Source organism: Equus asinus, chromosome 8 (genome assembly GCF_041296235.1).
Source record: "Equus asinus isolate D_3611 breed Donkey chromosome 8, EquAss-T2T_v2, whole genome shotgun sequence".
Lineage (NCBI taxonomy): Eukaryota > Metazoa > Chordata > Mammalia > Perissodactyla > Equidae > Equus > Equus asinus.
Window position 1 is genome coordinate 22,909,907 of NC_091797.1, and position 15,164 is coordinate 22,925,070.

The window sequence follows — 15,164 nt, forward strand, 5'->3', positions numbered from 1 at the left end:
TATTAGAAAAATAATAAAGACTTGAATCCTGAGTTGGTATTATAACAGTTCTGTGAGATTGACTGACCCACCAAGAAGAACCGTTTTCCAGGTTGTAAATGATGTGTTTCAAATAGTCTTTTGACAAGATGCTGAACTGTGGGCTTGGCGTGCTACCGTCTGCATAGAAGGGCTGCTGGTGGGGTGTGTACAAGCATCCTTGTATGAGCATAAAACGTCTCTAGAATATACAGGAACTTGAGTGATTGTCCCAGGAGGGGTTCTGGGCATCTGGGCACAGAGGTGGGAGGAAGACTTCTCATGTATACCCTTTTAAAAAAATTTTCTCTAACATTTCACTTTATTTTCAAGCGTTTATTGGGGATGATTTTCACTCTTTTGTGTGCTCTTTTATACCTTTTGAATTTTGAACCTTGTGAAGATCGTACCTATTCAAAACATATAAAAATTTAATGTAAAATGAATAGCACATGATTTTGCCATTACCTCCTTATGACTTCCTAGGGAAGTCATTTTCCCTCCCTTTAACTCAACACATGATCTTGATTGTCCACTACGATGAGCCAGGCACTGTTCCAGGCCCAGCAGTTACGTCTCTGGGCCTCAGTTTCCTCATCTGTAATATGGGGAGACGAGATGACCTCTAGATTAGTCTTCAGCTTGAGAGGGCATCAGACTCAACAGGAGGGCTCATTAAAACACAGCCTGCTGGGCCCCGCCGCCCAAGTTTCTGATTCAGTGCATCTGGATGGGGCCCAAGAATTTGCATTTATAACAATTCCCAGGTGATGCTGGTGCTGCTGGCCCCGGGAACCACAGCTTGGGAACCTACCTCTGACTTTCTAGGGTTCTGTGCTTGTAAATAAACTACTTTCCGAGTTCTGAAAATAGCAACAAATAAAGATTAGATTCCTGTAGCTCAAAACACAAAGAAATCCCCCTCGTCCAGCAGTTTGGGAACACTTAACAAGGCAGACATGTCAACAGAAGTGGAATCATCTAGCTTCCCTTCCACCCACAGGGCCAGGGTGGAGGGACATGAGATCAGATCGTAGTCAGAGTCTGGTGACTTTCAATAAGTGATTCTTCTGGGGGAGGTGACTTGGTGCAAGGCTTTCAAGGAAGGTTACGTGGTGAAATCACCAGGCCTAATGCCCACAGGATTGCACTGCTGGACGTCATTTTAAGGCCCCCGCAATTTAGCTCTGACCATACAAATTCAGCCTGATCATTGGTGAGTTCCTGACAAGGACACAGTACCCCAGCATGGACCCCTGCACCTCACTCCATGCCTTTGTGCACACTGTTCCCTCGTCTGAAATACCTTTCCTGGTCCTCTATCTCTGTAAGCCCTCTTTGTCCATCAGGATGCAGGTGAAATCTAACTGTTCTCCATGAAAACTTAACGTGTGCTCAGCCTACACTGAGTATATTTTTCTGCCTTTACCGATTCATTGAGACACTTGCTGGTGGTTAATTTTTTTCATTCATTCATTCATTCATCAACAAATATTACCCCTCTACCCATCCTTCAATAAATCCTTATTGGAGGGGCTCCAATGTGCTGGGCTTGGGAATAGAATCAGACAAAAGTACACGTGGTCTCTGCTCTAATAGAGAAAGATCCATGAATCAATAATTGCACTGGTGGAAGTACCATTACAGCCTGAGAAGAGTGGTCCAAAGGAAAGGAATGTGGTTTTATGAGAACATATAAGAAAGGACTCTGATGGAGACTTAGGGTTGGGGTCAGGGTAGACTTTCTGAGAAAGTCTACTTTGAGATGAGATCTGAAGGATGCCCAGGACTTGGCTAGAGGGAGAGGGAGGGAGGAGGGGAAAAGCTCTCCGTTGTTGAGGGACCAGCATGTGCAAAGGTCATGTTGTGGGAGGCAGCATGGCAGGTTCAAGGAACTGAGAGAAGACCAGAATGGCTGGGGTGAGGGATGGGAAGGAGATAAAGCGCAAAGAGAAGAGGGGTACATTGTTAGGGTGAGGACTATCTTCCCCAGGGCCCTGTTGGCCTTGTTAACCGATTTTAATTTTTAACCTAAGAGCGCTAGGATGCCATCAAAGAGCTTTAAACAGTGGGGTGATGAGATCAGAGTCACATTTTGAAAAGTTCATTCTGCTGTTGCTGTTTGTAGAATGGACATGACTGAAAGCAGGGAGACCAATTGGAAGGCTCTTGGAATAGTCCAGAAGACAGATATGATATCTTAGACTAGCATGATAGTGGTGGAACTGGAGAAAAATGGATAGAGTTAAGAAAATATTAGGAAGTAGATTGATAGGTTGTGGTGGTTGATTAAGGGAGAGGGAGGAGTCAAGGGAGACACTTTGGAGCAGCATCCATTTTGGGGGAGATGATGTTGAGTTTGGCTTTGAACGTGGAAGTGGTGATGTGGAGTAGGCAGCTGATCAGGAGCTCAGACCATCTGAGCTGGGGATACTCATTGGGCGTCAGCAAGGTATGTGTGGTGGGTGAGGACGTCAAGAGAGAGTGTGTGTGTGAGAAAGGGACGGGTGTCCTCAGACTGGGTCATAGCCCCTGATGGCCAGTGCTGTTTGGGAAAAGGGAGCGTCACTTCCCACTGGCAGCATAGGGGATGTTCCTCTCCTTTCTCCCTCTCTTCCTGCTCACCGTTACCCGAGTTCAGGTCTTAATTATGTCTCGCCTGGATGCAGCAGAACCTGCTAACCCATTGCTGCTCAAATTTTAATCTACACACAAATCATTTGGGAGCCTTGATAAAATGCAGATTCTGATGAATAGATCTGGGCTGAAGCCTCTGAACTTCTAACCAGCTCCCAGGTGATACGGACCACATTTTGAGCAGCGAGGGGTGTTGGTCTCCCAGCCTCTGAAGCCCAGCACCCTCACGCCCAGCATCCTTGTGCCTCTGCTCAGAAGCCTCCACTGGCCATTCATGGCTCACGCGTAACTTCGCATTCAGAGTCTGCTCCAGCCGTCTTTGGCCAACCTTTGTTTCCTCCCACTGCTTCCCTTGCTCCATCCTTCATTCCACCAAACCAAATCCCTCACTCGGAATTTGTCTGTCTCCTTCTCTTGTCATTCAGAAAAGGAGAGACCAACTCAGGCCGCCTCCTAGTTGGAGGGAGACTGCTGCAGTGGTCTTCAAACGTTTCTGCTTAAAATCCCCCATAGAAGGATGTCGTAAAACTCTTTACCCCCTCACCCATTTTTAAGTTGATGTCTACATTTTTTATCATAAGTTTACAGAAGATGCAATTTCCAGTATATTGTAAACATGGATATATTTAAGTAAAACTATTACATCACTGTTTAGTCAGTGGAGTCTAAACACCATAGCAATTTGATACCCACCATCGTCCACTTTAAAAATGCATGAACACGCTCTTTGTTAATAGTCAGTGTTCCCTTTTCTCCTTGAAATTTTATTTCTGTTTCACTTCCCCATGGAATTTTAGCCTAACGTAATATATGTAATATATTTTTATGCTTAAAACTCTTTCATTTCTTTCCCTATCATATTTCTCTGTAACAATTTTATATGATGTTAAAACTTTTTTAATTTCCTGAAATCATAAAGCTCTAACTATTAAAATTTTCTCCTGGTTTGAGTTATCATTACAATTATTAATAGTATACAATTGATCAAAACAACATAAATATATTACTAGCTTGGCTAAATAATAAACATAAAACTAAAATTTTATCTCAGTGAGATGGTGATGCTGGATGACTTTTTAAAGTAAAATTTTTTATTGATGTCCGACATACATACCTCTGTATGACCAGCTCAGAGCGTACAGTTTGCGTGACTGCAGAGGGAGCACAGCCACGCGGTTACCACCCAGGTTCAGGAATAAAATATTGCTGGTGCTGGGTTATTTCTTCAATTTTTTTATTTATCCATGGAAGATTATTACTTATTGTTAGCATGAGAAAAGGATCAGCATCGATCGTATTTCCGATTTTCATTTATATAGATGTAAGCACTTGAAAACCTTCATTCACGTGAACCAGCAAATAGAAATACAAGTTTTGTTAAAGGACGGTCACTCAGTTCTTGGTCTACTTCTGAGTTATAGACCAAAAATCACACAGTGGTCTATCACTAATAATTGTATTTTAATTACTTCTATTAGGGCTTCCTAATAAAGTAAGAATTGGAAACCACCCAGCTTGCAAAGAAGGTTGACTACTCGTTTATTAGAGTTCCTCGCTTTCTCAATTTTCTATTAAGAAAATAGGGGACGGCCCCGTGGCCAAGTGGTTAAGTTTGCGTGCCCCGCTTCAGCGGCCCAGGGTTTTGCCGGTTCGGATCCTGGGCGCGGACATGGCACCACTTGTCAGGCCATGCTGAGGCAGCATCCCACATGCCACAACTGGAAGGACCCACCACTAAAAATACACAACTATGTACTGGGGGGCTTTGGAGAGAAAAAGGAAAAATAAAATCTTTAAAAAAAAAAAAAGAAAGTAGAACTTGTGTGGTGGTGGGTGGGGGGTTATCCCTGGGGCGGTAACCCAGTGAAGATTTGGGATGGATGGGAAGTGATTTGCCTTTCTTTTGTAAAGGGGGAAGGCTACTGTGAAAGAGCAGGTATAAGAGGACAACTTGTGCCTCTATCGTGCAGCAGTTCTAGAAAAGAATTTCTATGGAAGTTGAGGATATGGAAAGTGATTCTCTTAAAACTTTGAGTGCGTGTGTGGTGCTTGGAAAGCCTTCATATACTCCCAGGGGTTTACATACCCCAGCCTGAAGCCCAGGAAAGAACTGTGTGAACTCAAACCAGACTAGACCAGTCTCTCCAGGTTTCCTAGTTCATGTTCCTGAGAGAGGGAATCTGATTGGGCCAGCCTATTTTTTTGTGCCAGCCCACGTCATAGGCTTCTGGCTAGGTGGTCAGCCCCATGCACAGAGGTTTTCCTGGGCAGGGACCACGAGGCGGCAGGTAACTATGCTGACCTAACAGGCAAATGGACACGTGCAATGCTCCTCCTTGAAGCTTTTTCTAATTCCATTCTTCTGCTAGAAATAAGCTCTCCAGTCTGAATTCCATACTCATAGTTTTACCTTTTTATTACATGCATCTTTTTCCTCCTTGTCTTGTACTTATTCATATAACCTGTCGCCTTTTCTAACTGTAAGCTCTTGAAGAGCTAGCCTATGTCTTAATCATCTCCTGGCATTTTGCCTTACACTTAGTAGGTGTCTAATAAGTGTTGAGCAGATAAATTGATTAATGAATGTCTTAAATGTCTTCGTATCCCCCGCACGTCCTAGAATAGTGCTGAGCTTTCAAAAGCAGGGTCCCAGAATAATGGATGAATTAATCAGTGAGCATAACAGTGAATTGACCAATCAATGAACTAGTGAGCCATTGGCCAACAGCTTGAAAGTAAGAGAGTTCACATCTCACATGAGGGTCAAGATCTGCAGAATCAGTGAGAAGGGTGTGGAGTGTATGACACTAGCTATCTCTAATCAAGTCTTCTGTTTTGTATTTATTTCTATAATTGGTCATGGTAGATGTAATTGCTTGTCGCAGAACATCCAGATAAATACTTTCCTGTCCTTTGCATCTTGTCTTGCAGGTGTGAGCGGCATCTCTTCCCCACGCTGGTGTTTGCTCCGTACCTCAGCCCGGGCGAGGATGTAAAACCCGCCGCTCTGCACATGAGTGGTACAGGCCAACAGGAACACCTGGCTCCAGCCGCATTCACAGACATGTCAGCCGTGGAGTAGTGTGGACGCTTTCTCTCAGCTTCTCAGGGTTTCAGTCCTTTTGGGTTTGTTTCATTTACCTTTTTTTATGGTTTTGTGGCTGGACGTGCACGACCAAGGCGGGCACCATGGGGGATCAGCAGCTGTACAAGACCAACCACGTGGCCCACAGTGGTGAGAACCTTTTCTACCAACAGCCACCACTTGGGGTCCATGGCGGGCTGAACCACAACTATGGGAATACAGTCACAGGGGCTGCCATGGATGCCCCTCAGGCCTCACCCATCTCTCCCCACTTCCCTCAAGATACTCGAGATGGTCTAGGCTTGCCTGTTGGCTCCAAAAACCTTGGCCAAGTGGATACCTCGAGGCAGGGAGGGTGGGGAGGCCATGCAGGGCCTGGAAACCATGTCCAGCTACGTGGCAACCTGACCAACTCAAACATGATGTGGGGGGCACCGGCCCAGGCTGAGCCCACCGATGGCTACCAATACACCTACTCCCAGGCCAGTGAGATCCGGACTCAGAAGCTCACCAGCGGTGTCCTGCACAAACTAGACTCTTTCACCCAGGTGTTTGCCAACCAAAACCTGCGAATTCAGGTCAACAATATGGCCCAGGTGCTGCACACCCAGTCAGCAGTGATGGATGGGGCCCCGGACAGTGCCCTCCGCCAGCTGCTGTCCCAGAAGCCCGTGGAGCCCCCAGTACCGGCTATACCTTCCCGCTACCAGCAGGTGCCCCAGCAGCCTCACCCTGGTTTCACTGGTGGGCTGTCCAAACCAGCGCTTCAGGTTGGGCAGCACCCTAGCCAAGGGCACATGTATTATGACTACCAGCAGCCACTGGCTCAGATGCCAGTGCCAGGAGGACAGCCACTGCAGGCCCCACAGATGCTGTCCCAGCACATGCAACAGATGCAGCAGCACCAGTATTACCCACAGCAGCAACAGCAGCAGGCTGGGCAGCAGCGTATGTCGATGCAAGAAATGCAGCAGCAGCAGCAGATTCGCCCACCACAGCCTCAGCAGCAGCAGCAGCAACAGCAGCAGCAGCAGCAGCAGCTGCAGCTCCAGCAGCGGCAGGGTTCAATGCAGATACCTCAGTATTATCAGTCCCAACCCATGATGCAGCACTTGCAAGAGCAGCAGCAGCAACAGATGCACCTGCAGCCCCCTTCTTATCACAGGGACCCCCACCAGTACACCCCAGAGCAGGCACACGCTGTCCAGCTGATTCAGCTGGGCTCCATGCCCCAGTACTACTACCAGGAGCCCCAGCAGTCCTACAGCCACGCCCTCTACCAGCAGAGCCACCTGCCTCAGCACCAGCAGCGGGAGGACAGTCAGCCCAAGACTTACCCCAGCGACAGGCAGGCCCAGGCCATGCTGAGCTCCCACGGGGACCTGGGGCCTCCTGATGCAGGAATGGGAGACCCAGCAAGCTCGGATCTGAACCGGGTCAGCAGTGCCCTCCCCCATCGGCCGCTCCTGTCCCCCAGTGGGATCCACCTCAACAACATGGGGCCTCAGAACCAGCAGCTCTCTCCCAGTGCCATGTGGCCCCAGGTATTCTCACAGTGCAAGTTTCTCTTGGTGTCTTAGTGTGCTACAGGGCCAGCCAGAGCTCAGTCCTGTCTCTGACCCCTCCAACCCTTTAGTTTATTCATTCCACAAATGTTAACCTGTTAAGTGCCAGGCACGGTCTATGCCAGGCACTTAGAATACAAAATCAATTTTGACTTTGCCCATTGAGCTTATAATCTTGCTAAGGAGATGGCCAAAATACCGTGTCAGGTCCTGAATGATGCATGTAATGATCAAGGCTTGAGTCATGTGCCCAGGGACCACATGGTGGGGGTTTCTGGTCCCCCTTAGATCTGTATCCTCAGGGAATTCCCTGTGAAATTGTTGCCCCTTTGGGAGGGAGACCACATTAGGACAGCATTTCTCAAAGTATTTTGCTCAGAACAGGAGTTCTGTAGAATGTTTAATGGATATTGCTGGGGGTGGGAAATGGGTTCTCTGGATAAATAAATCTGGGGGTTTCTTAAAGTGGAACAAGTTGCAATCTCAGGGCTTCTCAGAGCCTTTATATGCTAATATGCGCTGTGGATCTCCCAAAGGGGCTACCTCATGTAGTTGCAGAGATGAAAACCTTAGCTGCTCACAGGATCCAGGCAGGTAAAGTTTATAAGCAAAATGGCCTGGTATGAGACAATAGGGAGTGGTGGCAACTGTGGTGGCCTGGAGAGCAGATGCCCCATCCAATGGCATTCTTATTCAAGATCTTTAAAAGCAGTGTAGCCAAACAAAGCATGTCTGCAGACGAGATTCAGCCTGTGGGCCATGGTTATTAACCCTTGATTGTTTCCCAAATGTATTTGACCACAAAACAACCTACTATATACTGGCCACTGTTCATGCCTTGGCATTTCCAAGTGCTACACATGTGGCAAAGGGTCAGAGGAGGAGGGAACCCTGAATAAGACCAGGATAGATGGAGAGAGGACTCTGATGGAGGTTGAAGGCCAGAAAGGAACTCCCTTCGATGCCATTTTGTTTGGGACTCAGGCCCATTGTAACTGAGAGCCTTTGTGAACATAAGAATCAGACGACATGGCCAAGCCTGGAAGGGAATTGAGCAGGAGGTCTCTCGGCATGATGCTGTGTCGCTCAGCTCTCTCCATTCTGTGTGTCTCATGGGAATGGAGCCTTTCTGTGCACACAGTGGGTAGACTGGGAGAACAGGAAGGGACGAGGTGGGGAATTGAGTCCTGGTGGGCTTGTGGCTGGCGGCAGCTCCCAGAGTGGGGCGTGGTCCCAAGCTGGGGAGCAGTCAAGGGAAAGAAGTCTCAGGTGAGGAAGAGCGAGGGCATGAGCAGCCGTGAGCAGGATGAGTGCTAGGTGGAGAGGGGAAGAGTCCTCAAAGTGCAGGCCCTGGGCTTCCCGCCACTCAAGGACTCCTCCCCATCAGAAACACATGTTTTTCCTCTTTCTTCTTTCTTCCGGTGTCCTGCATGGCTCAAAATTAGATGCACCTACCTGATGGCAGAGCCCAGCCAGGGTCCCCTGAGTCAAGGTAGGATGGATGCAAGGAGGCTTGGTGGCATTTTGGGAGACTGGGAGGTTTTCCTGGGTTGTCTCTCATGATTCATTTCCAAATTCAAAGTCAATTCCTCAAGTTTATAGGAATAATAGTAGCAGCTGTTGCGTTTGAGTGCTCACCGTGTGCTAGGCACTCTGTAGTATGTGTAATAATGTTACCCAGTGAGGGTGGACAGGATTACCACGTGCCTAGCACATACTAAGCACTCAACCATTGTTTGCTTCTTATTCCTATTATTTCACACGAAAAAACTGAGGCTCAGAGAGCTTAAAGTTGCACATCAAGTAAGTAGCAATGCTGAGAATGACTCCACAGCCCATGTTCTGTCCACTGTCCCTTTATTCATTCAGTGAGTATTTATTGAGTACCTACTGCGTGCCAGACATGGAGCTAAGCTTTGAGAATACAACAGTGAACAGTACAGACTTGTGTCCTCCACTCATGGGTGTGGTAAATAATTACAGACTTAGCCAGAGCCTGATAAACTGCTAACACGTGTGGTCTGGAGGCTGACCCAGAGGATTCAGACAGGTGTCTCTGAGGGAAAGCTTCTGGAAGAGGCAGCCCAAGCTGACCTTAGAGGGGTAATAAGCCACAGGTGGGAACACCCAGCACCAGAAGTCCTGGAATGAAGACGAGCGTTTTGAGCAACTCTTGCGTGACTGAGAAAGCCCTTGCCCACTCTTGAGCCTCAGTTTTTCATCTATAAATTGGGTCTACTTCTCTGAAGGGTATTGGAGTGATGCAAGTGGGGCGATGGGCCTGGGGGCAGTGGATGGGTAAAATGGGTTCCTAGGGCGTGAGGTCGTGTGATAAATCACTGTTCCCCTTCCTCAACGTGCGTGTCCTCTCCCTTTGGCCCTACCCTTGAGCAGTGGCCAACTAAAAGGAGTGTTTGGGGAACAGTTTGATGCCAAGAACAAGCTGACGTGCTCCATCTGCCTGAAGGAGTTCAAGAGCCTGCCTGCGCTGAATGGCCACATGCGGTCCCACGGGGGAATGAGGGCTTCCCCCAGCCTCAAACAGGTTAGCAGGAGCCAGTGCCCAGTCCTCCCCAGCCCATGTGCTGCTTGCTTTGCTTTGCTGCCGTCAGAGAGTGTGAGCCCCATGCGGGCACCTGGGGAGGCACAGTCCTCCCCCAATTAAGGGAAGTGCTTACACTTTGACGCTGGAGCCAGACAGGTCAAACAGTCCCACTTCCATTGGCTTCATGAACAAGAGTCAAAACAAAGGTACTAGTAATCCTTTTAGGGGATCCCAGGCTCTCCACCTCATGGAGGAGACGGCAGAGAAAACATGTAGATGCAATATTATTTTTAACTTGAGCTACTTGAAGCGCCCAAGCCCAGGGTCACTTGGACTTTCCCGATCAGCAGTCAATGGCCAAGGAGAGCTGATGGAACCAACAGGCTCTCAGCCAGCGTTTTCACTTCATCAGGCACTCGTATTAGACTCTAGCATCCAAAGGTCTTTAAATGCCCTCAGGATTATCCAGGTAGGATATCCACGTAGTGAACCATCCATGCAGCTTTAGAGTTAGGTTAAAATGCAAAGAATTTTCTCGATTCTTTGCATATGGTTGATCTTAATTTAAGTGTATGGGATTAATGCTTTGTTTGCCAAAACTTTGGATTACCCAGGTCCCTCCAGCTCCTGACCATGCCAGATAAAAGAACTTTGTCTTCTATTTGACAGATGAGTAAACTGAGGCCCATAGTATTAAAAGATCCTACACAAAAACTTATGTGGGGTCTTTTTTTGCCTGATTGCAAGTCCATATCCTTTTTTAAAACAAAAAATCAATGACAACCACACAAAAATTTTTCTAAATATTTGTTTTGATATACAAGTGATGCATGGTCAAGGTTTCTTAAATGTAGAAAATAGAGTGTGTGACCTTGTCCACTGCCCCCAGTCATTACTTGAGCCCAGGGACTCAGGGTCCTGCAGTGGTTCTCTGTCACCCATGCATGATGTCCTGGAACCTTTCTGGAAAAGCAAAGTGTGCTCCCCTTGTGAGAGCTACTCTCAGCCCAGGATCAAAGCCTTTATTGTCTGTGTAGGAGGAAGGAGAGAAGGCCCCGCCGCCTCAGCCCCAGCCGCCACTGCCGCCTCCGCCTCCGCCGCCACCGCAGCTCCCTCCCGAGGCAGAAAGCCTCACGCCCATGGTCATGCCCGTGTCTGTCCCTGTCAAGCTTCTCCCGCCCAAGCCCAGCTCTCAGGGCTTCGCCAACAGCGTCGTTGCCGCCCCCTCCGCCAGAGACAAGCCAGCCAGCTCGATGTCGGACGACGAGATGCCCGTGCTCGTGAGGATGACCCTCTCTCCCCCACACTCCCCCCAAGGGGCTGCCCCCCGCACGCCTGCTGTGAGTTGCTGCTCTGTCCTGCCTGCCCGGGTTGGGGACATCCCTTTGCTTTCTTGGAGATGAGGACAGCTCTTCCAGGGTCACTGGCCTAAGCTCAGACATGGCGTGGCCACTCAGGGCTGCGTCCCCCTGGCCGCCTTGGGAATCTCATTCTTGTTCACATCGCCCTCTATCCAGTAACTTGTTACTCTTCCAGGCTAAAGGTCTGGGTTAGATTCTGAGAGGCGCAGAGTGTTCCCAGATTAAAACAGAAATGATAACTCAGCTGGTAATCGGTTATTAAAATACAGAAGTACTGTTCCAGATAGTACATAGCTATTGCCCAGGGCCCTGGCCCCTCCCCCAGGATCTCCAGACCTCCCCAAATGTAGCAACCAAAGATGTAACCCCTGGCACAGCAGGGCCTCCAAGCCATAGCCCTGGCGTCCATTCTGATGGTCACCCTTACCAGATGCTTAATATTTTCAGTATCACACTTGCAAAATTACCCTTGGAGGACCTAATTCATTAAGGCTCCTGAAATAATTTTCCCTGAGGGACACCCACCCCCAATCTCAGGAAAGCAAAGAGATTTGCATCTCTCACTCACTGTTAAGTTCTCCTTCTCTTTCTCAAATTCCAAGTGCTTTACCCAAGCAGCTTATTAGCTTCGCTCTGAAACAGAGATCTCGCTCTCTGAATTTCTCTCCCTCCCCGACTCCCTCCCTCCTTCCCTCCTCCGAGGAGTCTGGACCCCATGTGGTTGACTATGTCAGATTTGTCCCCTCGCCACAAAGTGGTGTGCTGGGTCAAATTTGTCCTTAGAGAATAGATGGCTGCTGGGATTCCAGGAGGCACGAGGGTGGAGTTGGGCTAGAGTAGAAGTAGGGAGGATAATTAAGAGAACTAGGAAAGTACAAAAAGAGCTTTTCTAGTTCTCTATGTAATATCAAGGTCTCAGAAGAGGAGAGACTGGTGGAGAAGCTCTGGGGATGAGGATTTTCATAAGCTGGCAGGACTTGGGTGCCGGCAACAGGCAAAGAGATGAAGTGACATAGCCAAGCTCCCTCTTAGCCCAGAGAAGTTCCTAATTTGGTGGGAGAGCCACTGTTTTTTCCCTTGGAAAACAGCCTGAAGCTGGAGACAGTAGGTTCCTAGTAACACAGGGATCCGAGCCTCAGGCAGCACCGCCCACCCCAATTCAAGACAGGAAGAGAAGCACCAGGGCTGAGGAGAAACAGTGATGACCCTGGTGTGGCCGGAGGGAATACACCTGGGTAGCTAAAGTAATTAGGGACTGGGAGGGGCGAGGGAGTTTGGTATGAGTTTGGTCAGAATCAGAGGTCACGATGAGGGGCATTCAGAGCAGGGTTTTGAAGGCAGAGATGGACTTGGCTTTGTGGAAACGGTGAGAGCGACGTCATGAGTTGGGAGATAAGCCGAAGTGGAAGCATGTAGGTGGGATTGAGTAAATGTGAGCAAGTATATCCTGACACTTGATATAAAGAAATTAAAATGTTCACACGGGAGCCCTGAGTTTTAATCCTGGGGCTCTGCTCCTAGCCAGCTGGGATGAAGGCAGCTGAGACCTGCCCCTTCTCAGAGCCTCGATTTCTCCCCTGACCTTGAGGAGATTGGACTCATCAGTGGTTCTCACCTCTCTGGGGAGCTTTTAAAACCTCTCAGTACTTGGCCTTCCCCCACAGAGGGTCCAAATAGCTTGTGAGGGGTGGAACACTGTAAATGCTCCCTCTCAAGTGACATCCGGGTCTGACACTGTAGGTGGCTTCTCTGGCCCAGGGTCTCAGAGCCTTGCCTGGAAGATCCAGCTTTAGAGCTGGAATAGCAGGACCAGAGGCTCAAGTAAAGGAAGCCCAAGAGGGACATTTGACCCTATGATTGGAGGTCTGGATTCTGGTGCAGAGTTGAGGTCACACAAGGTCTGCATGTGCTCACATGACCTCATCAGTTACCAGGAATAGGGTATAAAGTTTCAGAATTGCTCCCCAAGTTAGGGGGCGTCGGCATCCTCTCCCCATTCTCCTCAGCCCCCTGTCTCTACCTCAGCCTCACGCAGTGAGGAGCCCTCTGGTGGGAGAGGAGGCAGGCTGAGGTGCTCTCGCCTAAGGAGAGCCCCCTAGGGGTGAGCTGGGAGCCTGGGGGTCCTCTGCCCTCTTCCTTTCCCCACCTCTCTGCTTCACTAGGCTCCCATCCCAGAGGCTGGGACAGGGCCCCGAAAGACAACGAAGCTGAGGGAGAAAAAGGAGGGGGCAGCCTGAAGTGCTCAAGTCAGCAGCAGGGTCCAGAGGGAGAGGGAGCCCAGAGCTGAGGGGCGACAGGGGCAGGTCACATGGCCTGGAGGCAGCTGGTCATGTGACTGTGGCCAGCCCTTCCCATCACCCCCTGCTGCCTCCTACTCAGGCGCCACCCTGGCCACAGGAACTGCCAGGGACTGCGGCTGTGACTGGCACTGGCCTGCAGGGCCTGAGAGGGTACCACAGACTGCCCAGAACCTTTCTGCAAGTACCCCTGCCGCCTCTCCCAGCCACACTGCTGCCTCTGCAGCCACACCCAGCTCCTCATTTTCCTGGGCTGATGCTGGCACACAACCCGAGTCTGTTTCTGTTTGGCTTTGGCATGCCCTGCTTATCTATTTACGTGCATATGTTTACTTATTGGTATATATGTATCCATGTGGCAGACCTTCCTTCCAGACTATGCTTGGTTCCGCTGCCATAAAATAAACTAACACGGCTGACAGGAAGCCAGCCGAGGAGAGGGGCTTGCTACAAATGAGCCACCAGTGCTGGGAGCAGTAGTGAGGGGTGGTGAGGGGGAGGTTAACTGGCTCTATTTCTAGGGGAGCACAGGAAAGGGGCCTTAAAATCATAGATGGCTCTCCCTCAGCCAGAAAGTTACCTTGAAAGAGAGCCCAGTGTGGGTCACTGGCCCTGGGAACCTTGGCTAGACCTGACCCCCTTTTCCTGCCCCACAGCCTCTGCCCAGCTTCCCTGAATGGATTATTCTGTCCCCTTCTCAGAACATGTGTTATCTGTCCCTGATGTCTGTCCCGGGGGAGCAGTGGGGAATTAAAGGGCCCGCTCAGCTGGATTCCACGCCAGATGGGAATGCAGTGATAAGCAATAAAGAATGTGAATTGATTCTTTCTTGCCCACCCACTATTCCTACCACCCCCATCTCCCTCCAGACATGAGGGATTTCCTCCACACCAGTTTTCTCCCCAGTGAAGCCACCAGAACCCGCCTGGTCCGAAACAGAGGTGGCTGCTTTTTAGCGCCAAGGATGCTGGGGTCAGACGAGTGGAAAGGGGTCCGGAGTAGGACGGAAGTTCCCCATCCCTCAACCTGTGGAAACGGCCTGTGGGGAAAGCCCAGGTATCTGAATCGCAGCATTCTCCCCGTTTCAGGAAATTCCCAGGAAGCATCAGCCGGGCGCGGCCAAAGCTGAGGAGCCCCACAAGACCGCGGCGCCCGAGAAGAAGAAGTTCCGGCACCGGCCCGAGCCGCTCTTCATCCCGCCACCGCCCTCCTACCACCCGAGCCCCGCCACCTCCTACTCGGGCGCCACCCTGTACCAGAGCCAGCTGCGCTCCCCGCGCGTGCTGGGGGACCACCTGCTCCTGGACCCCGCGCACGAGCTGCCCCCCTACACGCCCCCGCCCATGCTCAGCCCGGTGCGCCAGGGCTCGGGGCTCTTCAGCAACGTCCTCATCTCCGGGCACGGCCCCGGCGCCCACCCCCAGCTGCCCCTCACGCCCCTCACGCCCACGCCGCGCGTGCTGCTCTGCCGCTCCAGTGAGTCACCCCTCCCGGACCCGGGGCTTTCACCCCTGCCTGTGCCGGGGACCTCCCTGCGAGGTCTCACCTTCTGTAATTCTCTCTTTGACGCCCCTAACGTGTGGCTTATCTACTCCATGTACCAGGCACTGTGCTGGTGCTGGAAATACTTAGAACAAATAGAGAATACTTATCCTC

At 50.0% G+C, this 15,164-nt stretch overlaps 1 protein-coding gene across 23 annotated transcripts in view; it reads left to right on the top strand.

Annotated features, from left to right (window-relative positions):
- The window catches only part of TRERF1 (transcriptional regulating factor 1), a 195,017-nt gene that overhangs the window by 150,331 nt on the left and 29,522 nt on the right, over positions 1-15,164 (top strand). For 16 of the 23 annotated variants that reach the window (XM_070514938.1, XM_044776677.2, XM_070514941.1 and 13 more), the window contains 5 exons: positions 5,587-7,284; positions 8,751-8,797; positions 9,700-9,850; positions 10,888-11,190; positions 14,597-14,984. In XM_070514938.1, coding sequence (XP_070371039.1) covers positions 5,845-7,284; positions 8,751-8,797; positions 9,700-9,850; positions 10,888-11,190; positions 14,597-14,984 — 2,329 coding nt within the window. In that variant the 5' untranslated portion in view covers positions 5,587-5,844. The remainder of the gene's footprint in view (positions 1-5,586; positions 7,285-8,750; positions 8,798-9,699; positions 9,851-10,887; positions 11,191-14,596; positions 14,985-15,164) is intronic. The other 7 variants (XM_044776687.2, XM_044776688.2, XM_070514943.1 and 4 more) reach the window with 4 other exon arrangements.